Source organism: Herpailurus yagouaroundi, unplaced genomic scaffold (assembly GCF_014898765.1).
Source record: "Herpailurus yagouaroundi ecotype Mexico unplaced genomic scaffold, PumYag 29, whole genome shotgun sequence".
Taxonomy (NCBI): Eukaryota; Metazoa; Chordata; class Mammalia; order Carnivora; family Felidae; genus Herpailurus; species Herpailurus yagouaroundi.
In genome coordinates, this window is record NW_024412377.1 from 86,547,720 (window position 1) to 86,571,838 (window position 24,119).

At 36.5% G+C, this 24,119-nt stretch overlaps 1 protein-coding gene across 7 annotated transcripts in view; it reads right to left on the reverse strand.

Moving 5' to 3' along the window:
• The window catches only part of ADGRV1 (adhesion G protein-coupled receptor V1), a 607,523-nt gene that overhangs the window by 188,167 nt on the left and 395,237 nt on the right, over positions 1-24,119 (reverse strand). For all 7 annotated transcript variants that reach the window (XM_040448735.1, XM_040448763.1, XM_040448752.1 and 4 more), the window contains 2 exons: positions 18,208-18,324; positions 5,990-6,168 (listed from right to left, as the gene is read on the reverse strand). In XM_040448735.1, the coding sequence (XP_040304669.1) occupies positions 5,990-6,168; positions 18,208-18,324 (296 nt within the window). The remainder of the gene's footprint in view (positions 1-5,989; positions 6,169-18,207; positions 18,325-24,119) is intronic.

Genomic DNA, 24,119 nt, shown 5'->3' on the forward strand with positions numbered 1-24,119 from the left:
AGAGGGGTGAAGTGGAAGGGCAGAGTTTGTGCAAGTGACTGAAGTTTTAAGTTGTCAGCATAAAATAGTTATATCTAGATGAGGTTTTATGGAAGCCTCATGGTAACCATAAAACAAAAACCTACAGTAGATACACAAAAGATAAAGAGTAGGGAATCAAAGTGTACCACTAAGGAAAACCATTAATTTAGTAAAAGAAGATAGCAAGGAAAGAAGAAAGGAATACGGGAACTACAAAACAGCCAGAAGACAGTAAGATGGCATTAGTGAGTTTTTACATATCAATAAATACTCTAAATGTAAATGAACCCAATTCTCCAATTAAAAGGTAGAGTGGCTGAATAGATTGATAAAACAAGAGCTGGGGTGCCCGGGTGGCTCAGTCGGTTAAGACTCAGACTCTTGATTTCAGCTCAGGTCACAATCTCATGGTTTGTGAGTTTGAGCCCCTGTCCAGCTCTGTGCTGTGTGCTGCCTGCTTGGGATTCTCTCCCTCCAATCTCTCTGCCCCCCTCTCCCACTCATGCTTGCTCTCTTTCTTAAAAAAAAAACAAAAAACAAAAAAAAACTTAAAAAAAATCTCAGGGGGACTGGGTGGCTCAGTCAGTTAAGCATCTGACTTCAGCTAAGGTCATGATCTTGCAGTCCATGAGTTTGAGCCCCACATCAGACTCTGTGCTGACAGCTCAGAACCTGGGGCCTGCTTTGGATTCTGCGCTTCCCTTTCTCTCCAACCCTCCCCTGCTGGCGCTCTTTCTTTCTCAAAATGAACAAACATTAAAAAAAAAAACAAAAAAAAACAACAACCAAACCACAAGATTTAATGATATGCTGCCTATACGAGAGTCACTTCAGCTCCAGGGACATACATAAGCTTACAGTAAAAAAGTGAAAAAGATATTCCATCAAGTGGAAACCAGAAGTGGGCAAGGATGGCTACACTTATATCAGACAAAATAAACTTCAACTCAAAATGTATAACAAGTGATAAAGAAAGCCATGATATAATAATGATAAAGGGTCAACTTATCAAGAACGTATATAACAATCATAAATACATACAGACCCAATGTCAGGGCACCCAAATATATAAGAAAATGTTAACAGATATGAAGGGAAAAGTAAACAACAATAGAATAATAGTAGGGAACTTCAATATTCCACTTTCAACAATTGATTGGTCTTCCATTAACAAAATCAATAAGGAAATGTTGGACTTGAACTTTAGTCTATAGTTTAGACTAAATGGACCTAAAGACATGTACAGAACATTCAATCCAAAGTAGCAGTATATCCATTTTTGTCATGTGCACATAGAACATTTTCCAGAATAGACCATATATTAGGCTACAAAACAAGTCTTAACAAATTTAAGAATATTGAAATCATACCAAATATCTTTTCCAATGGCAATGATATGAAATTAGAAATCAGTAACAGGAAGAAAACTGGAAATTTCACAAGAATGTGGCAATTAAAATTATACTCCTGATAGCAAATGGGTAAAAGAAGAAATCAAAAGGGAAATAAAAAAATGTGCTGGAAAAAAAAACCCACAACATCCCAAAACAATTCTAAGATGAGATTTATAGTGATAAATGCCAACATTAGGAAAAAATAAAGGTGTCAAATTAACAACCTAACAAATTAAGAACACCTCAAGGAACTAGCAAAAAAGAATAAAATAAGCACAAAGTTAGTAGAAGAAAGGAAAGATCACAGAATGTTGGTGGGAATGTAAACTGGCACAGCCACTAAAGAAAACAGTACTGAAGTTCCTCAAAAAATTAAAAACAGAACTATCATATGATTTAGCAATCGTAACTCTGGGTATACATCCAAAGGAAATGAAATCTGGATCTCGAAGAGAGATCTGCACTCCCATTTTCATTGCAGTATTATTCACAATAGCTAAGATATGGAAACAACCTAAATGTCTGTCTCTAGATGAATGGGTAAAGAAAATGTGATATGTATATACATAACACACACACATACACACAAATATTTTTTTATATCAGTGCAACAGAATTTACTGAGCCATGAGAAAGAAGAAAACCCTGCCATTTGCAACAACATGGATAGACCGTGAAGGCATCAGGGATAGACAGTGAAAGACAAATACTGTATATTCTCACTTATATGAGGAATCTAAAAAAGCCAAATTCATAAAAACAGAGGGTAGAGTGTTGGTTGCCATGCGCTGCAGTTGGGGGAAATGGGGAGATGTTGGTCAAAAGGTACAAACTTTCAGTTATGAGTCAGTTCTGGGGATTCAATGTATAGTATAATGACTACAGAGAACAATAGTGTATTATACGTTTGAAAGTTGCTAAGACAGTAAATCTTAAATGTTCTTATCACACACATTTAAAAAGGTTAATTATGTGAGGTGATGGAAGTGTTAACTAAAACTCTATTGCAGCAGTCATTTTGCAAGCGATGTATCAAATCATCACCTTAAACTTACACAATAATATATGTCAACTACCTCCATGAAGCCCAGGAAATTTTTAGCAAAATAAACAAAATAAATGCATACTGCCTGGCATACAATAAGAAGAAAAAAAAAAGGAAAGAAAAAAAATCAGATAAAACCCAGACAGTATAAGTAATAAAAAAATGAGCGTAGAAATTGATGAAGTTAAAATGAAACTGACAACAAATGCATAATAGAGATTATCCAGTAGTAAAAAGCTAGATTGGGGAAAGAAAAATAATATTAATACACCCTCAGCAAGACTGATCAAGAGAGGGGAAAAAAAGTAAGAAAAGACACAAATTATCAATAACAAGAATGAAAAAAGTTTCATTACTGTAGATCTTATAAACATTAAAAAATTATAATACCGATGTGAAATGAAAACATTCATAGAAAAAAGATTTACCAAAATGATACAGGAAGAACTAGATACAAAAAATATAAATAGTTCCATATAGTTTAAAGAAAATAAACCTGTAGTTAAAAGTGTTCCTGTAAGGTACCTGGGTGGCTCAGTCGGTTAAGCATCTGACTTTGACTCAGGTCATGATCTCATGTTGGAGAGTTAGAGTCCCACATCGTGTGAGCTCAAGCCCTGTACTGGGTGAGCTCGTGCCCTGCTTTGGTCAGCTCTGCTTTTCTCTCTCTCTCTCTCTCTCTCTCTCTCTCTGCTCCGCGCGCACCCCCCCCCCCAAAAAACAAAACAAACCAAAACAAAACAAAAAAACAAAAAACAAAAACAAAAACCGCCTAGCTAGTTTCTTGTGTAAAGTCTTCTAAAATACTAAGGAAGAAGGGTGTGCTGGCTGGCTCAGTCAGTAGGGCAAGCAACTCTTAATCTCGGGGGTCATGAGTTCAAGCCCCGTGTTGGGCACAGAGCTTACTTTAAAAAAACACAAAAAAACCCACAAAAACAAAGAAGAAATAACACCGAACTTGAAAACCTTTCCAGCTAATAGGAGAAAAGAGATAGATCGCTTCTCACCTGTTTTTATAAAATTATCATAATCTAGGTTCCAAAGTTTGAGAAAAACACTTAAAAATAATAACTGGATATATGGATGCATTAGAGAAAATTCTTCATAGAAAGATGTTTTTTGTTACTGTGAAGTAATCACTACATGGTAGATAAGCAGCTATTTCCCATAACCACAAATCCTATCATTACCGCTAGATAAAAGTTTTTACATGATGTTATAAGTACAAAATATTTTACATAAATCATATCATAATTTGTATCCTTATACTGAAACTAAAGTGATAATGAAAATACAGAAGTAAAAATAAACTATAACAAATTTACATAGGGATGATTTAGGAATTCTAAGGGAATGGAGGATCAATGTAACCTATAAGAGTGACAAAAGTTAGTCACTTTGGTCTAATAATCCCTAACATATGAAAACCAGGTAGAGGTTAATGTATTTTGCATTTTACTTATAATTGAGCCAATAATAAAAAACTTTTTGCAAAAGCCTCAGAAAGCAAATATTTTAACATTCAGTTGACTTGGACATTCTTGTACAATAGTTTATTTCTCTCTTAAAAAAAATTTTTTTAATGTTTTATTTATTTTTGAGAGAGAGAGAGAGATAGAGCATGAGCAGGGGAGGGGATTTATTTTTGAGAGAGAGAGGGAGACATAGAATCTGAAGCAATGTTCCAGGTTCTGAGCTGTCAGCACAGAGCCCGATGTAGGGCTCAAAATCGTGAACCACGAGCCATGACCTGAGTCATGGGTGAGCTCGTGCCCTGAGCAGAAGCTGGATGCTTAACCAACTGAGCCACCCAGATGCCCCTATTTCTCTCTTTAAAAATCCCTTTAGAAGCACCAAGAGAGTTCCTTCTAATTAATATCACTTTTATCAGGTTCCATTTACCAAGGCTGGATGGGGACATGTGTTAACGCTAAAACTGCTGCCAAGGAAGTCCTGTGTTGCCAGGAAGCTCATGAAAGGGATGGGCAGCTGGCAGCCAGGACTTGTCTCATGGTTGCTTTGTATTAGACAAAGAATGATGCCGAACTTTCTGACACTAATCCTGGCTGCCCAAGATTTAAATTAATGTCAGGGGTAACAAAATGTCACAACACAATTTTGAAAAGACACCATAATTCCCTTCTAGAAGATTACGCTTTTAGAATTTTATATGCACAAATACGTTATAATGCTATAAGGTAAACAGTATGAGGGAATCTTACTGAATCTTAATAAAAAATGACTATATATGGCATCTCAGTGGGTGTGTGCGTATCACATAGCTAGTTTCCTTGGTTGAATGTAGCGGGGGATATGTGTGTGTGTGACTGCCCATTTGTGAAATATATTTGCATACCTCAATAATAAGTATTTATTAATTATTAATAGATAATTATAACTGATCAGGGGCAATAATGGTACTGAAATGACTTCTGCTTATATACTACTTTTACATTTAAAGATTATTCACATCTATTAACTAGTAATAATAATAATAATAATAACCTGTGAGATAATTAGGTAATACTATCTTCATAAGATTGTGAATAAGCTATTCTCTATTTAGAAATGTTACTTTTCCCCTCTAATCCTCATTACACCAAGGGAGCTGATTAAACTTTAATATTATAAAGGTTTTTTAAGTTTATTTATTTACTTTGAGAGAGCAAAGGAGCGTGCAAGTGGGGAAGGGGCAGAGAGAGGGAGAGCCAGAATCCCAAGCAGGCTCCACTCTATCAGTGCAGATCCTGAGGTGAGGCTTGAACCCCAGAACCACGAGATCATGACTCAAGCCAAGATCAAGTCGGATGCTTAACTGACTGAGCCACCCAGGTACCCCTAATTTTTTTCTCCCTGCGTGTGGAGTCAATAAAAAGAGCTGGGTGGTCCTCAAAGCCATAAGATACCAGATTCAGGATTAAGGCATGTATATATGTGTGTATATACAAATTTGTTACATTTTAAGACTATTAGTGTACTTTAGTAAGAATATACAAGAAGGTTGTAGTTGACCCTGTCTCCTTCCTGTGTACTTTTGCAGACATTTTCCATTCACTCTGATACAGTCTTTCGGTATTTAAGGATGTTATGGATGTCAGTAACTATCATTTTCTCCAATCCCCGCACCCCCAAATAAATATCAGAGTCCTTAGATAATATGCCATACTCCATATTTTTCATTGATTCTATTCTTTATCAAAATTTTCATAGTTCCCTGATTTCACTAGGTATTTTTGTCTCAATCTGATAAACTAAATTATGCTAAAGTACAAATTACTGTGAACCATCTAATACATCAACTCACCTGAGAAAAGTGCATCTATCAAGGGAACTGGAAAGGTAATAGTTTCTTACTTAAAGGGATAATTAGAGGAAGCAGAGATGCAGGCAATCTGGGAGGAATGCAAGGTCTTCCTGGTATTCCTCCTTTAGTCATACCACCTCGTCAACTGTTTCACCATCTACTACTAAAGCTGTCTGGGTACAAAAAGCTAAAAAGGCTAAATGAGTTGTGCTTGGATGTACTTACAGGTCACCATGGATGAGTCCATAGATCTGTGGCATGCTCTGATGATAGATTCCTCTCAAAATAACTATGAGGAGAATCACCACAAAAGCTGGAAGTCCCCAACTCAGAAGGAAAAATAGTAGATATCGCCTCTCTGAGTGTTCATCGTTCATCACCAGTACGTACCAGAAATTCACAGACTAGAGAAGGAAACAGAACATAAAATGAACAGGTGCTGGTCTAATGGCACAGGACACAAACTTACTACTGACCAACAAAGGGCTACCATTACTTTATAATTATTTTTTATTTGATTTTTTTTAGTTAGTTCACAGAAATTCAGGATACCTCCCAAATCTTGAAATAGTGAAAAATATTTATTATACCTTTTATTTTTCTTAGTTTGCTTTGATTTATTGTCACAATCATCTATGATTGTTCTGTGAATGTGTCTTTGAAGAAACATACATTAATATTCAAACCTACTTCTCCTGTGAACAACTTCATGATGATAATGAAGCAAACAGCCCATTGTTCTAGACTATTGGACAATTGTTATTATGGCCTTTATGACAGGGCTAGACACTTTTCTAGGAATGTGTACATAATTGTGAAGATAGCCCCATGTCAGTTCCCAGTACGGGATACAGATGAGTAAACAGAAAATGACTCCACAGAGAAAAAAGTACTATGATGGGGTAGTTTTTGTAGCTGTTTTTCTTTCTCAGTTTATACTCTTTCTCATTCATTTACCTGACAAATACTTACTGAATGCTCACTGAATTCCAGGGACCAGTCCAGGCACAGGGGATATAGCAGTGAAAGAGATAGGGGAGGTATTTGCTTTCTTGTATGTTAGTTTCCAAACAAGTGGCAAAGAAATATTAATGAAAATATTTGTTTTATATTTAGATCATATTTTATATCCATTATTTCTTAATTAGATAAAAATATAAAAGATAAGCATATAGAGAATCAGGAAGATGAGGGGGAGCATCAGATAAACAGAACAGGAAAACAAAATGTTCTTATTGGCCCCAAATCCCACGCTTTAGCTCCCACGCCTAAGCCAAATTTGGAGCTTATATATTCTGCCTTCTAGTGTTCTCTTTCCATTAGAGTACTTATGTTTAATTACATTTAGCAGAGCAACAACACTGAATGTCATTTCTCATGCAATGATACTTCTTTACTAAATAAATCCTCCTTCTCAGTTTCATCTGGTGGAAAATGTGTGAGCATAAATACATATATACACCTACACACACACACACACACACACATATATATGTACATACACACACACATACATACATAAGTATTTATATATATCAGAGAGCTAATCAGGAGCAAGCAACAATGCCATAGCTTTGGTCCCCTTATGCATACAATGAGGTTATTACAAAGATTAAATGAGATATTATGTATAAAGTGCTGAGCACATTGTCACCATTAGAAAATGTTACCACCTCCCTTAAATCTCCTTTTAGGATGTCAGACAGTGTGAAAGACAAAAGATAAACCGTTTAAGACCAAAAGTAAGCTGTGATACAATGGAAACTTTTTCTATGGGATAAATAAGCACGTCTAATGTTCATGGGAAGGCTTTTAGGTGCTGCTTACAGAGTCTTCCAAGTAAGGTTCTATCTGGACCCAATCAGCCTTGAGGGATTAGTACTGAACGGCCTAAGCCAGGAAAAAATAAAAATGTTTGGTTACTTGGAGATTTTTGTCTCTGAATTTTATTTCCTGTCAGCACTCCATATCTTTATGTATATCTGCGTATGCCTGTAATTATGAAGCATGTTTTGAGTTGTTCCTTATGTAAATTTGTTCTAACTTCTTTTTCAAATCATTGGGCCCAACAGGGTTTTCTCCCTTCTTTCCATAATTAGGACCGGGATGCGCACCCAAGTAAGTGGGACCACATCAACTGTCTGACGCTGAGGTGATCAAACAGCCTGTTACAGAATAAAAATTCAGGCAAAAGAAGGATGATTAGCCCATTTCCCAAATAAAAGTATTAATTATTTACTTTAAATAGACGTTTGTGTGTATCCATATAAGATGGTAACTCAGTGGGATAGTTGGTGGAAGAATCAGAAAAGAGGGGGTTAAATGACTTCTAAGTTGGTTCATCATGATAGAGATTGGGATATTTCAGAAATGTCTGCTTTTATAAAGATGGACATTAGTTCTATCAGTTAGAATCGCCCAGTCTTTTGGCAACTGTCTGACCTTTACCAGAGGCTCAGATAAGACTGACACAAGTGTAACTGTTGGCTGGATTTGGACATGCATGGCTTCCGCTCCAAAAAGCTCAAGGCACAGTGCTGATGAACAAACAACACAACTCCTATAGTCACAACCTTTGTTGACTTAAAAAAAAAAAATCCTTTTCCCTCCCAAAAGAATCCAACCACTGACATGTACTTTAAGGACAGGATTTCCCACTGTAAGTTTTGTTTTGTTTTCTTCTTTTTGCTACAGAACTGAGATACAATGTAATGAAATGATGTTTAATTATCTTAGAAATACCATATGGCTCAAAGATAAAATCTGTGTTGGTGAGCTAACTCAAGTTTTACTTGAATTTTAAGATATTTTAATATAGTATGGTAGGTACCTTTTGAGATACGACTGGGTCATGAGTTCTTCTCAGAACCCTATCTTTCCACTACTGATTCCACTCCCAAATATGCAGAGTGGATTCATGACCCTGTTCTTCCATTCATAGCTGATTTGATCTGGGACAGAAGTTTGACCCAAGCTGGGTCAATTATGAATCACTGAATTTCTTGAAATTCAGCTGGTCAGCTGAAAAAAGAGGACATAGGAACTTTAGCGGTAGGAATAGGCAACAGCCCAGGGAAGAGAGAAAGTGTGTTTTCAGAGGAGATAATTCTTACAGTTCTTGGGTCCAGTAAGTTATCCTACATGCTTATTATTCCTTTTATGATTTAAATGTTTGCTCAAATTAGCTCAATTTAGTTTGTTGTTAAAAGAAAAAAGGAAAATGAGTGAGATATATAATGCTATTCAAACGCAGTGGGATTAAAATCACCAGTTACCACCATTCTCTAAACAGAGAAGACAGTGGAGCAGTGACTACGTTCTTTTCCTTATAATCACGGTTCCTCTCTTGTAATCTGAGGTAAGAGGGTTTAAAGACCATCATGTCTGTATGATAATTTCATATTGACAGATTCACAGCATATGCAATCTGTGTGCCTTGGTGTCTGTGTGATGACCCAATACTGGAACTAACGAAATTTTGAGAACTCAATGCAAGTTAAAGGGTGTCACTCTCACCCAAACATGCTTCAGGTGGACTGAGCATGGCTTACTGTTCACTGTCCATATGTCACTTTTTTCCTGCCAAACACTGTGAACTGAAAATTTCAATAGTTAGGTCTCTATTTACGTTTCTATCTCTAAGCTTTAAAATTTTTGTTAGAACCATCTTATGGGCCATCTCAAGACATCACCACTACGTACTCAGCTATTTTTTAGCCAAAATGTTACTATCCCCCAATTTAGCCAACTGTATTAATCTAACTTGACTATACTTCATAACACACAGCTCACAGATTCCTAGTATTAATGTAATGTAGGCTGAAGACAAGCCCCAAATGATTCAAAACTATTTTCAGCTTTAGGAACCCAACAGACACTTCGAAAGGGACAACTGAATAAAATGTTTTGCAGTGTCCAAAAATCAGTGATGTTACCACAGTCACATTAAAAAAATTTTTTTTTTAAATCTTAATTTATCTTTGAGAGAGAGAGACAGAACATGACCAGGGGAGGAACAGAGAGAGAAGGAGACACAGAATCCAAAGCAGGCTCCAGGCTCTGAGCTGTCAGCACAAAGCCTGATACGGGGCTCAAACCCATGAACTGCGGGATCATGACCTGAGCTGAAGTCAGACGCTCAACCGACTCAGCTACCCAGGCGCCCCACCAGTCACATTTTTAACATCACCTCTAAACACTGCTACATTTACCACCTTCCGAAGGCACCGGGGTGGCTCAGTCAGTTAACTATCTGACTTTGGCTCAGGTCATGATCTCGCGGTCTGTGAGTTCAAGGCCCATGTTGGGCTCTGTGCGGACGGCTTAGAGCCTGCAGCCTGCTTTGGATTCTGTGTCTCCCTCTCTCTCTGCCCCTCCCTTGCTCATGCTCTTTCTCTCTCTGTCTCTCAAAAATAAGTAAACATTGAAAAAAAATAAAGTTTCAGGTAAATAATAATATAAATAATGAGTTTAAAATTTTTTTGAAAAGACACGTTGATTTAGTGACTTGATTTGGATTCTGACGTGGTTGTGCATGGATAAGCTGTATGTTTTTGGCCAACATTATTTGGTTCCTCTGGGTTTCAGTTTCCTCCTCTGGTAAAGGGACAAGTTAAACCATGCTACTAGCAATTTCCTTACTCATACTTTATGATTGAATCATTGTAGAAATTACAATTTCTTAAATAAAAACACTAATGGTATGGATGCTCAGACTGTGAATTTTAGAAGTTAATACCAAGTTTACAGATCATCTTACCACACATACCCTCTTATTAGAGATGAGGAAGCAAGGGCAATGAGAGAAAAGTATAGCTTTTTCATATTTTGGTTAATTATAGAGCTGGGATTAGAAAATAAGTCCAAGGTTCCTCTGAAGACTGATTAAGATTTATTTCCATAGAGACTCACAAAAATATTGACAATATTTTTCACACGAGAGCTTTTTTCCCCCTCTCATTTCCCCCAAACACTTCCTATGCCTGTGGAGATGCATTTTTCTTGTAAAAGTATGGAAATTACCCTTTCTCTTTTCCTCTCCATTTTTTTGCTAACACTAAAAGACAATTTACAAAGGTTTATCAGAAGATAAATTGTTCAAACATGACTGTGACATGTGGGAAATTAATTTTTGTATACCTCAGAGTATCTAGTAAAATGGTTTACATATAGTATTTGCTGAGAAATACCAAACAAATGAAGATCTATACAATTTGAGTTAATAAGTTTTGTTGAATTTAACAATTTTATAATTTGGTTTAGTTACTGAGTTTACTCAGTTATACTATCTTGCCAGAAAAGATTGTTGGGAGGCTCAAAAATTTTAATTGATTTGCTTGAACTCCTAGTGACGAGGATGAAAGTTAACTGGTGCAAACTTTAAAATGTTAAATGCAATAATTTATGAGGAAGAATGGAACCAATATTTACTAATTGAGTAACAGACGTAGACGCCACTTTTCACTATATCTCATTTAATCAAAACAATAGTTTTCCTAACTTTTATTATAGTTTTTTTCTTTTTTTTCCTTTTTCCCATTTTCTTTTCTTTCTTTCTTTCTTTTTAACACACAGGAGGAAGCTGAGGATGGAAGAAGTAACTGAAGTTGTTAGAAGTTAAATTCTTTTTTTTTTTTTAATTTTTAAATGTTTATTTATTTTGAGAAACAGAGAGAGACATGGAGTGTGAGTGGGGGAGGGGCAGAGAGAGAGGGGCTCCGGGCTCCAGGCTCTGAGGCTCTGAGCCTCCAGGCAGGCTCCAGGCTCTGAGCTGTCAGCACAGAGCCTGATGTGGGGCATGAACTCATAAGCTGTGAGATCATGACCTGAGCTGAAGTCAGATGCTTAACTGACTGAGCCACCCAAGCGCCCCAGAATTTAAATCGATTCTGATTAAAATGCAAACCAACCAAAATAGTCAGATATAATCTAGGTCAAATACAGATAGGAATAAACTAAAAAATCATGTGTCTGTAAGTAGAGTTACTTATATTCTTATACAGACATATCTCTTCATTTTTATAGTAACATTTTCAGTGACTACTACTATATTCCAATATCCACATAGGAAAAATGAAGACTTACCTTATTAATTATCATAGGCCATATTTATGCTTTTATATGCTCCATAAACACAAATTCATTAGTTTACTCATATAACACATATTAATATATCGGATATTAGTACATTTGTAAAACATAAAGGTGAAATTCTTTTTATTTTTTTACAATTAAAAGTAGGTTTCCTGAGCCCCATATATTTTTATGCTACGTGGGATAAGACTGGTATCTCGCCTGTCATTTAATATTTGGTTATTATAGTATCAAGTTTACTCAGAGATCATGGATGCTATTAATTGTGTCATTATCATATGTTCTTAGTCGTTCATTTCAGAGAAGAGTCTAAGAAATGTTACCACATGTCCTTGCTAAAGTTAGCCTCCCTCTTTCTTAACAATTATGCATGAAATACATTGCAAGGCTTTTTGAGGACTGGAGAATTCAGTATTTCCTGGGTATGTCATTTTTATCTTTATAATTACCAGTTCGTTGTCCTTCATAGCTTTGATGTCCTCCAAATTAAATCAATGATGAAGGAGAAACACAGCTAGTTGTAGCATTTTCCTTCTTGTTGCTATGCCCTGGCACTAAATAGCCTTTCTGCCAAGGAATAAGTAATATGTATATTTGCTTCTTCATAGCCTGATTTTACACAGAAATTAAGGCACAAGTTACAATTGCTGAATGATTTCTAACTTTATCCTGCAATTAAAAAATATGTTCTTTGGGGTGCCTGGGTGGCTCAGTCAGTTAAGCATCTGGCTTTGGCTCAGGTCGTGATCTCGCAGTTCCTGAGTTCAAGCCCTGCATCGGGCTTGCAGCTGTCGGCCTGCCAGCATGGAGCCCGCTTCGGATCCTCTGTCCCCCTCCTTCTCTGCCTCTCCCCAGCTCACACTTTCTCAAAAAATAAATAAAAAACATGAAAAATTTAACAAAAAAAGTTTTCTTCACGTAAGCTTTAGTTTTAAAATAAAACATTATACTATTTCCCTAAGCATGAAATCAACAAATTGTAAGGGTAATCGAAGGTTTGGATATTGTTCATATCTGAAGTAGACTGCTATATGATTTTGGTGACAGGAAATGATCATAAAAGTGGGCCAAATGAATATACAGAAAAAGTAAGTTTCTATTTACCCATATTATATACTAATATCTCGAATAAGTTACTTGTGATTTATTTTCTTCATGGATTAACTCATGGTCTGGCAGTTCATCTCACAGTACATTTCATGTAAATGTTAATAGTAAAGGCATAAGTTCTAGGAATTTATTCTAAGAATATTCCAAAAGTAAATAAATATTCAGAATGCAAGGATGTTCAAGGAAACATAGTTTATACTAGAAAATTAACTGAAATTAACTAGTATTTCATTAATAAGAGACCAGAAAAATAAACTATGGAATAACCTTATTATAAAATAGGAAAAAAAGTATAACTGTATTTGGTAAATGTATGTATAAATAAATTTATATGCACTATATATAAGTAAATAAACACACACGCACACAAGAATATACACATATGTGCTTTTTTATGTATTTATAAATGTTTGTATATTTGTGGAATACTTCTGGAAAGATACACAGGAAACCACTAACAGTGTTTACATTTGGGAGTAGGGTTGAGGGTAAAGCAGAGGGTGGAAAGTGTGTGAAATAGGGAGAAACAGATGTACTTTTCATTTTATTTTTCTCTTCAGTGTTTGACTATGTTTTATACCACAAGTATATGCTATTTCTAAAATGAAAGCAAATCAAAACAGAAAAAGGAAATGAAAATAGAACAATAGAAACTAGGAAAAGACAGTAAAATCGTACAAGAGCTTAAATTCTCACTGTTCGTTTTTCTGAAAGTAGACATGATAGGCTGTTTTAAGGAAGTGGAAGATTATTTCAGTAGTTTCATGGTTTTTGCATGATGAACAAGGATAATTCAGGTTCCATGGCCTAAAAGGGAATTTGTGAGTTGTTTGCTTGAAAAAAAATAAGGGAAATAGTTTGCTACCCTATTCCAATCATTAGTGATACAACTTCCCTGTCCAGAAAGGGGGAAGCCTAAAGAAACAGAGTGAAGGTCACCAGTTACAGATGCTGTGATGAGCCATGAGAGTACGTCAGTACAAGAGGTTAGAAGTTATTTATCTAGCTTGCTGAAGCTTCACAGCTAGTTGCTGTCTGCCTCACTCTGAGTCTCTCCCTACTATTCTCAAGCAAATTCTCTTTTGGGAATAAAAAAGTGGAAATTGTACTGGAAAAACATAGTTTGTAACGTGTTTCAAAATCCATGGAATATTAGCCATGCATATTTGCTTAGCCAATAATATTGGGTAAATATGTATGGAGCAGTCGGTGCCAGGCACAATTCCAAGCTCTTTTCACGTATGAATTCATTTTATCTTTCCACAATCCTCAAAGACAGGTACTGTTATTACGAATCTGATTATTCAGATAAGAAAATCTAGGCTCAGAAAAGTTATGTAACTTGTTTACTGATAAAATCTTTCATTAACTACTCTAAAATATAATCCAGTTTTACTATAATGTACTAAAAGTATATCATATAAAAGTTCAAGACAAAGTTATTTAAATGCATTTTTTCTAACACTGAAGATATGAGGCAGGTCAAAATGAACAGTAATTCTGACATGCTAAGTCCAATGATTAAAAGTTAATGGTTAGGGGCGCCTGGGTGACTCAGTCAGTAAAGCGTCCGACTTCAGTTCAGGTCATGATCTCACGGTTTGTGAGTTTGAGCCCCACGTTGGGCTCTGGGCTGACAGCTCAGAGCCTGGAGCCTGCTTCAGATTCTGTGTCCCTCTCTCACTCTGCCCCTCCCCTGCTAGTCGCTGTCTTTCTCTCTCTCTCTCTCCCAAGAATAAATAAAACATTCAAAAAAAAAAGTTAATGGTTAACTTTTTGTCATAAGCTATGCACACACATACATAAGTCAAATTCTGTCCTATTCTGTTAAAAATAAGGAGTAGAATTACTAAAATGTTAATATTGAAACATTTCTAAACCCTAATTGACTATCAGGATTGGATTAACAGCAATCTAATCTTTTACACAATGTTTTAAAAATGGATTCTAGTTTTGGGGCGCCTGCGTGGCTCAGTAGGTTAGACATCTGACTTCAACTCAGGTCATGATCTCACAGTCCATGAGTTTGAATTCCACGCTGGGCTCTGTGCTGACAGCTTGGAGCCTGAAGCCTGCTTCAGATTCTGTGTCTCCCCCTCTCTCTCTCTGTCCCTTCCCCACTCATGCTCTGTCTCTCAAAAATGTATAAATGTTAAAAAAAATTTTTTTAAATGGATTCTATTTTAAAAATAAGGTTTTAGCAGGCAGTAGTTTACAAATAGGAAAACACATGTTGGTAAAGTGACAACCTCTTCCCACAAAGTAACTCATTAGAAGTAACCTACCTAGAATGAGAAATTATTGAATTTTCCCCTTGTGGTTGCACCACAAACCATGAAAAATGTGTGGTGTGCCATCTGAAATACATTAAACTTCACTGGTACTTTCAATATTTTTCCTAACCAATAGCCATACAGATATCTAATTACCTTACTAAATGTCCATCAGCCACAATCTTATTTACTTAAGACTGGAAAAAGAGATAGAGAATACATCAGTCTCTATTGAGTTGGGTGAAATCTTATATGTGATCCCATCTAACACTGCCCCAAGGCAGGAAAACATGTTTGAAAGTTGTTCATTTATCCCTGTTTGAATATATTTCACTGACTGGTACTTTCTGTTTATAGAAACAGCCTCTTCAATTTTGACAGTTTTATTGGCTATCAAAGACCTTAAAGTGAATCAAAACTTGCTTCTCTAATTTTTGACCCATTTGTGCCATTCTTCCAACTAGAGCTACAGACCAGTCTTTATTTCCTGTAGTAGCACTTCCAGTATTTGTGGACAGCCATCACATCACTCTAAATTCTTTCCAAGTTAGTTATCTCCAGCTGCCTCAAAGTTTCTTACAAGACTGTTTCCAACTTCTCATTGGCTAGTTAATATTCCTGGTGAAACAGGATTCATGAAAGTGGTTATAGGGTCCCAAGGTTTCTTGAACATTTGTAGATTACAATGTAACCATGATTCCCTCACCTATCTCTATGCTGTTATTAATGTAACCTAGGTCTGTGTTGTTTTTGTAGTTGCTGTTTTAAGCAATCTGGTCACACATTTGATTGCACCTAAGTCTGTGTTAAATTAATATTTCAGGTGGTTTATCTTAACCCCATCAGATTATGTTCAGTTTTCAATCTTTCACAGCAGTTTCTCTGTTGATTCTACCTGCATTGCTAATCCAGGCAGCTTTCTGTTTTAGCTGTTTTCTCAACTCTGTATCATCTGCATACCTGATAGGACAGTTTCCTGGGTCTTTATCTGACTCATTCATCAAAAACTGAGTAGGGCAGGGGCTTGGACAAAGACATTCCACACAACACTGAGGACCTCAGTCCAAGCAGATAAATAACAATATATACATGGTACACATAAAAAGTTCAGCTTAAACTCCTAAAATAATTTTGCAGAGAATCTAGTAAATACTTTAATATCACAAATATTAAGTTTTATGTTATATGGTTTAGATTTAGCTTAACTTTTTTTATATTTCAAATTTTTTATTTTAATGTTTATTTATTTTTGACATTGAAAGCTGGGGAGGGGAAGAGAGAGGGAGGGACAGAGGATCCGAAATGGGCTCCACAGTGACAACACTGACAGCAGTGAGCCCAATGTGGGGCTCAAACTTACAAACCGTGAGATCATGACCTGAGCCAAAGTTGGGTGCTCAACCGACTGAGCCACCCAGGTGCCCCAAGATTTAGCTTTACTTTTTAATTATGGGGGAGGGGTTTGAGAACACCAGAAGCTTTTCATAATTAGAGCTGCTTAAAGACCTATGAAATAATAATTCTATGAAGAAGGAATTATCCTCGTATGCAGATTTAGAAACAAAACTTGGAAAAGGCCAAAAACTTGATTAAAGTTACAAAGATAGTGGCAAAATCAGAATTCAAACCCAGATTCAGGGCTTTAATTATTGCAATTAGTTCTATTAACTAAATAATTCAGTTCAGTTCTCCCAACAATTATAATATCATACCTTGCAAAATATCCCTTCCATGAGTTTGTATGGTACTCTCATATTCTTTCATTATTGCTGTGTAGTGAAAACCCCACATCCTTTTATTCAACAAGAAAAAAGAATATGCAAGCACTGAATGCATCTGTTTGCATGAAATAGTTCACATGCATACTCAAAAACACAAACAAAACTTGTATCGTATGAAAGATTTAACAATATCAAAGCATTATCAAAGGCAACATTTCATTTAGTTGAGCCATTGAATGACATTAACACTACTTAAATGGATCCAGCTTTCATATTTTTCTCTTTATCAAGCAAATCTGCATAGGACAATGAAGAGAACTTGGGATTTTAGGCAGAAAAGGAAGAGTTCACATCTCTCTGCAACGTTTACTAGTTCCTCCGGTGTATACTAGGACTGTTCAGGTCTTACTCTGTACTTTCTCCCAAAGCGATCTCTTCCAAAGCAATGCAATCATTTTCCAACTGTAAGTCAACAATTTTCTTAAGTATTTATATAGCATGGGCCTCTGTTCTGAGATTTAGTACTGTGTATCCCACTTCTCCCAAAGTCCCCACTGGAGGTCTTACACTGGAGAAACTTCACACTCAGCATGTCCTAAAAGTGTCATCATCCTTCCTGTAATTTCCAGCGGTCATTATTTCAGTTCAAGGCACCCCCATCCACCCATCTACTCATGCAGAAACTTGGGAATCATCCTTGGTTCCACCTTCTGCATTCTTCTTAACCACCTATACATTCTATTATTATAGTTTTAAAAAAAAAAGAAAGAAATCTCAAAAGCTTCTTCTGCTACTCTCAGGTTCACACTGCCACGTTCTCTTACCTGGATGCAGCTAATGTAAACTTAATTAGCTCCCATGTCAACCCTTCTGTCACCAATTCACTACAAACAGGAAAATCTTCCTAAAATACAAACGTTGTCACGTCACTTGTTTCATTCTATGACCTCCCCTAGAAAAAAGTTCACATTTCCTACTGTGCTTTACAGGGTCCACATCACGAGCCGTATCTCCTACCACTTCCTTATTTCTACCCCTACTATGTTTCTTCCCATTTCCCCAATTCGCTAAACTTTCTGATGTTGTACAGCTTACAAGGTTTTCTTTCCAATGATCTCCTAGGAATGCAGTGATAGATATACGGAATTACTTCCACTTCAGTATAAAGAATAGCAGATAGGAAGAACATTCCACGCAGATTCACTGCAACGCTGAAGGGGGTGGGAGGAGGAAATGAGGTACCAACCTGAATGAGCATCCAGCTGAACTGGCAAAGATACAGGTAATGTGTGACAGCAGCCATGGCCGAACAGCTCTCATCTGTGAGTTGGGGACTTGCATATGCAGAAGCCAGGAACACAATCTGTAAGAAACAAATACCTGTATTTTGAAACCATGCTAAAAGTGATCAAGGATATTAAGAAAACAAACTTTTCTTATCAGAATCTAGGATTCAATGACTCAAAGGGAAAATAAGTTAATGTGTTGCTCAAACTGAGACGATGAACAGTCATTCTAAAAATGGCAAATACATAGAGTTTTATATTGCATTTATTTATTTGAATATAGTTGACATAATGTTACATTAGATTCAGGGGTACAACCTGATCTGACAAGCTTATACATTTATAGCTGTGTTCATTAAGTGTAGCTATTGTAATACCAAAGTACCTGTACTACAGGCTACATTCTGTCAAGAGATAATTTTCTTTCTTTTTAAATATTTAAAAATGTTTATTTTTGAGAGAGAGACAGAATGGGGCAGAGAGAGAGAGAAAGAGAGAGAGACAGAAAGACACAGAATCTGAAGCAGGCTCCAGGATCGGAGCTGTCAACACAGAGCCCAATGCAGGGCTTGAACTCATGAACCGAACTGTGAGATCATGACCTGAGCTGAAGTCAGATAACTGACTGAGCCACTCAGGCACCCCAAAAAGTAATTTTCAAAGTAAGCCCTTTTCTTATTATGGATGGACAAAAAGCCTACAAAATGAATTTATTTTAGATAATTAGAAAAGAAAATACAGACATTCACTTAAATCAAAGCTACAAAGAGGGACAAGAAAGAAAAGCAAAGGGTGTGACTTTACCACCAAATGCATCTTCTTTTTGTGAAGTGACCTATGTAACAAAGTAGACTTAAATTTACAATTTCAGATCCTAGGATTATTCTAAACCTTGGACTTTTATTTCAACTGCCCCCAAGGCTTTGGTCAAGGGAAATCTTCAGAATGACAAGATGACCACACAAATTAAAATTATACCCTTTTCTTTTCTCCCTCCCCTACACGTGATGCCCCTACCCCTTTTTACTTTTTTAGTTTATTTGAGAGAGAGAGAGAGAGAGAGCACACAAGCAGGGGAGGGGCAGAGAGAGGTAGAGAGAGAGGATCCCAAGCAGGCTCCACACTTTCAGTCAGAGCCTAATGTAGGGCTTGAACCCATGAACTGCAAGATCATGACCAGAGCTGAGATCAAGAGTCCAGCACCTAAGTGACTGAGTCACTGGGCTCCCCTACTTTTTTTTTTTTTCCAACGTTTTTTTTTTTTTAATTTTTTTTTAATTTATTTTTGGGACAGAGAGAGACAGAGCATGAACGGGGGAGGGGCAGCGAGAGAGGGAGACACAGGATCGGAAACAGGCTCCAGGCTCTGAGCCATCAGCCCAGAGCCCGACGCGGGGCTCAAACTCACTGACCATGAGATCGTGACCTGGCTGAAGTCGGACGCCTAACCGACTGCGCCACCCAGGCGCCCCTCCCCTACTTTTTTTTTTAATGACACTTATCATCTTCTAACATGCTTTGTAATTTGTTTACTTACTATGTTTCGTGGTTATTGTTCATCTCACCTACTATTGTGCACCTACTAGAATGTAATACTTATGAAGGCAGGATCATTGAACGTTTCAGTTACTGATATATCCTAATTATGCAGCCCAGAGTCTGGCATACAGTAGGTACTCCATAAATACTTATTAAATAAATGAATAAATAAATAAAGGAAAACACTCTTGTGGTTTCTACCTATTGTTTTGTATTTTCAACAATATATGCCTACTGTGTTAAATTTTGTAATGAACAGTGCAGACGGCAAGGGGAGATTTGGAACAACAATAGCGTAACTTCTCAAGGAATAAACTCTCTTTTTAGGACAGTGACCAAGCCTTTTTGGTTTTATATTTTAATAAGCTACCACTATGCCAGGGATATACAAATGTTTAATAAATTACTGTTGAGAGAAAGAATAACTGATGCCAAAAAGACAAAGGGGTGTTGCAAGGAAAAAACAGCTGACCTATATCTCAAAACCTACCCTCTAACAAGGAAAGATAAATACCTTTGAGGTTGTTTGAAATTTTTAAAAAATAAATACTGTGCTCAAAACCAAATTAGAGCAATGGGACAAAGTATTGCTTTTATTTTCAAATGAAATATGTGCCTCCCTAATCCTTTTGTCACAAAGGTTGTGGCCATTAAACCTCCTTGAAAATTTCTATCCAGCAGTGTTCCTAGGGTAGCATCACTGTGGTGAATTTGTCAGGATCTAAGGTGAGGGCCTACATGCTTCAAATGTCTTCACTTCACAGGGTGACACTTAACCATAACCAGCCTACTTAGTCAACTAAAGAAAAGCCAAAATGCTCATTAGTAAATTTACAGTAACATGTATCTTTTTTTTGTTTTGTTTTTAATTAAAAAAAAAATTTTTTTTTCAACATTTATTTATTTTTGGGACAGAGACAGAGCATGAACGGGGGAGGGGCAGAGAGAGAGGGAGACACAGAATCGGAAACAGGCTCCAGGCTCTGAGCCATCAGCCCAGAGCCTGACGCAGGGCTCGAACTCCCGGACCGCGAGATCGTGACCTGGCTGAAGTCGGACGCTTAACCGACTGCGCCACCCAGGCGCCCCAACACGTATCTTTTTTAAAAATTAAAAATTTAATTATTTTTGAGAGACAGAGACAGAGTGTGAGCAGGGGAGGGACAGAGAGAGAGAGAGAGAGAGAGGCACAGAATCCGAAGCAGGGTCCAAGCTCTGAGCTGTCAGTACAGAGCCTGATGTGGGGCCTGAACTCACAAACCGTGAGATCATGACCTGAGCCAAAGTGAGACGCTCAACCGACTGAACCATCCAGGTGCCCCTACGATAATATGTATCTTAGGCCATAATGAAGTGACTCTTTCCTCTTGGAAATTATTTATTGAGTACTTCTTGTACCAAGTATAGAAGAAAAAAAAAGGCTTTTTCTTTTTCTTTTTTAAAGCTATAGACACAACTCAGTTTATCCTTCTGAGACTAGTTTCTTCATCTGTAGTAGGAAGAAGATGGAAATGATAAATTCTTAAGTTCCTTTCTGTGCCAAGATTCCAGGATTATTTTTTAAATGAGAAGCATTCCTAACTCAACTTTTTGTTTATTTAGCCCTGGATTGGGAGCATCTGTAACACACAGTATTAGGGGAAAAAAGCAGATGCTAGAAATTAATGTCTCATTATTTCCTAACAATCTGGTACAAATGAGTTCCCTAAAAAAAACAAAGTCAACAAATTCGCCCTTCCAGAACATATCACAAATAGCTTTTCAATTATTTTGAAAACATGCTTAGATCTTCCTAGATTTTAGCTTCTAACTTCTGAATTGTAACACACTATAGATCATAAATTTAACCTTCCTAAATTCCACAAATATTCACTGAACTCTTTCACCAAAACTAACGTTAGTTTGGTTCAACTAACGTTGAACACTAAGCACCAAAACTTCCTTAAAATCTGTTGGAAGAACAGACTGAGAGGTTCAGCCAAAGGAAAAAAAAAAAGGAGTAATTTTAACATCTTATTTTCCTTCTTTTTACAAAGCGGCATCTATTTCCACAAAGATTTTGTAAGTGTACCTATATAATAAGTTTGAACCTCTCTAATTCATATTCTATAATATGCATAACGTTGAGGTTTACTAGGTAGTTATGTTCTAATCAACCTGAAGAGTTTGCTTATGTAAGACAATAGTGTAATCCAAACTTGTAATTGAACATGCTTAGTTTTAAGCATTCTATGAAACTATTTATAAATGGTATGCTAACTTGAATAATTGTTATTCTCTTAAAAACTCTTTTCTTTGAAACAAATTAGTAAAGGTTATTATTTAAGCTGCATTTGCTTTCAGAATACAGTTTTAACACCCAGAATTCTATTCTACAGATAGGACTTCTCTATATTTTATTATGTTTTACTCTCCTTTTCTAAGTCCTAAAAATACCAGTCACAAATCTACTTTTGCAAACTATGAACATTCTTCCAGAATGTTCTCTAAAGCACGAGAAATACTTCCATCTGTATGAAAGGAGGTTAGTCTGCAAGAAAAGGCTGACCTTTCACAGTGCACACTGCTACAACAGGAATGAGGTAAGAAAACTTGGGAGAACCAGCTATTACAAATAACCAGGCGTAAAATAAAATGCCATCTCCTAGCATATTTAGCACATACATCTTTAAGGCACATTAACGTGAGGAGAAAGGAGTTTTTACCATTGTTCTTTTACTTAATCATACAGAGTTGACCAGGAGAAAGGTTATTTTCACAGTCAGTTCTCTGGATGCATTAAACATCATAACATAAAAAACAAAAAGAATTTTTCGAAGGTCCTCAGTCATTCACATTACTGGTTCATTCAGTAAGCAGGCAAGTACCTACTACCAACAAAGTGTTACTATCTTTACGAGATAAAGAATATGGTGGCAAAAGGTGCTACATGCTTTCCCTGGTTTTCTTGTGAACCCACATATTAATGATGTGAAGTCATTATTAAGTTACACAAACTTAATAAATGATGAAAAAGGATCTGATACAGGAATTCACTTTTTGGAGGTAACTAAATGTGTTTGAAAGTTAAAGTGGGATTCAATGTTTGTTTATTATTATTAATTTTTGAGAGAGAGACAGAGACAGAGTATGAATGAGAGAGGGAGATACAGAATCAGGCTCCACGCTCTGAGGTGTCTGCACAGAGCCCGATCCAGAGCTCGAACTCACGAACCGCAAGATCATAACCTGAGCCAAAGTCTGATGCTTAACTGACGGAGCCACCCAGGTGCCCCAGTTAAAGTGGGATTCAAATCCTGGAGTTCTCATTTATATAGCATTCTCTCCAGAACACCATGCTGCAGCCTATAAAGCTAAAATCAAACTCAAGTCCTGCCTCAAAGTGCTGAACTTCTAGTTCACTCTTCCTCAATCTTTTTTAATCCATGGCCCACCACAGGTTCATAACGGCCATAGAATATAATGCCAATAGCAAATATAATACTATTCTCAATTCTATACTGATATAACATACATACATCTTAACTAAAGAGAAAAGAAAAATAAATATATGTCCCCAAAGAGAGTATCTGATATGTTTTGTTAGTAACTTATAAAATTCTTTGCTTCTTCTGGTTGATGAGAGCTCTACTGTACCTGTGTATAGTTTTCATTTTAAATACAGAGCATGTGTTTCTGCTGGGCTAAATAATAATAAAAAAAACTGATTTCACTATAAACATCAATTCTCAGTATTCCTTAGTATACCTCTCTCCCCACTTTACTATAAACATTTTCACTCCTCTCTATTAATTGCCCTTCTCTTTACTCTCCAGCTTATCCAAAACACCTACTCAGTTTTTACAAGATCAGTTCAAATTCCACCTGCCTACTCATATCATGATAAGCTCCTAGACTTTCCTTGTTTTTAAAGTGGGAAAGCACTTGTTACTCGGCATTTATAATAATGAGCCAAAATGTCGTCCTTTCTAATAGGAGAGTTCTTATGGCTAAAGCCATACAAAAGATGCAAAATGTGACAGGTGTTTTAACAGGGTATGGAGTAAAATACCAGGGGGACACATTCAAGATTGATTAGTTCCGCTTGTGGGACACAAAGAAACAATTAAAGAGGAAACAGAATTGTCTTGGTTTGGCCTACAAGTCCCATCTGCCTTCCATACCCTTTTTCAACTTATCTTCCACAAGATTCTTCCAAACATTCAACTCTATTTTGACTGCTATTCCCAAAACATGTTCCATCATCTTTCCAGTCTATTCTTCCTCTTTCTCCTACCTAGGATTTCTGTTTCTCATCTTCCTCTGCTGAAATCATTTCTATTTTTCAAGGCAT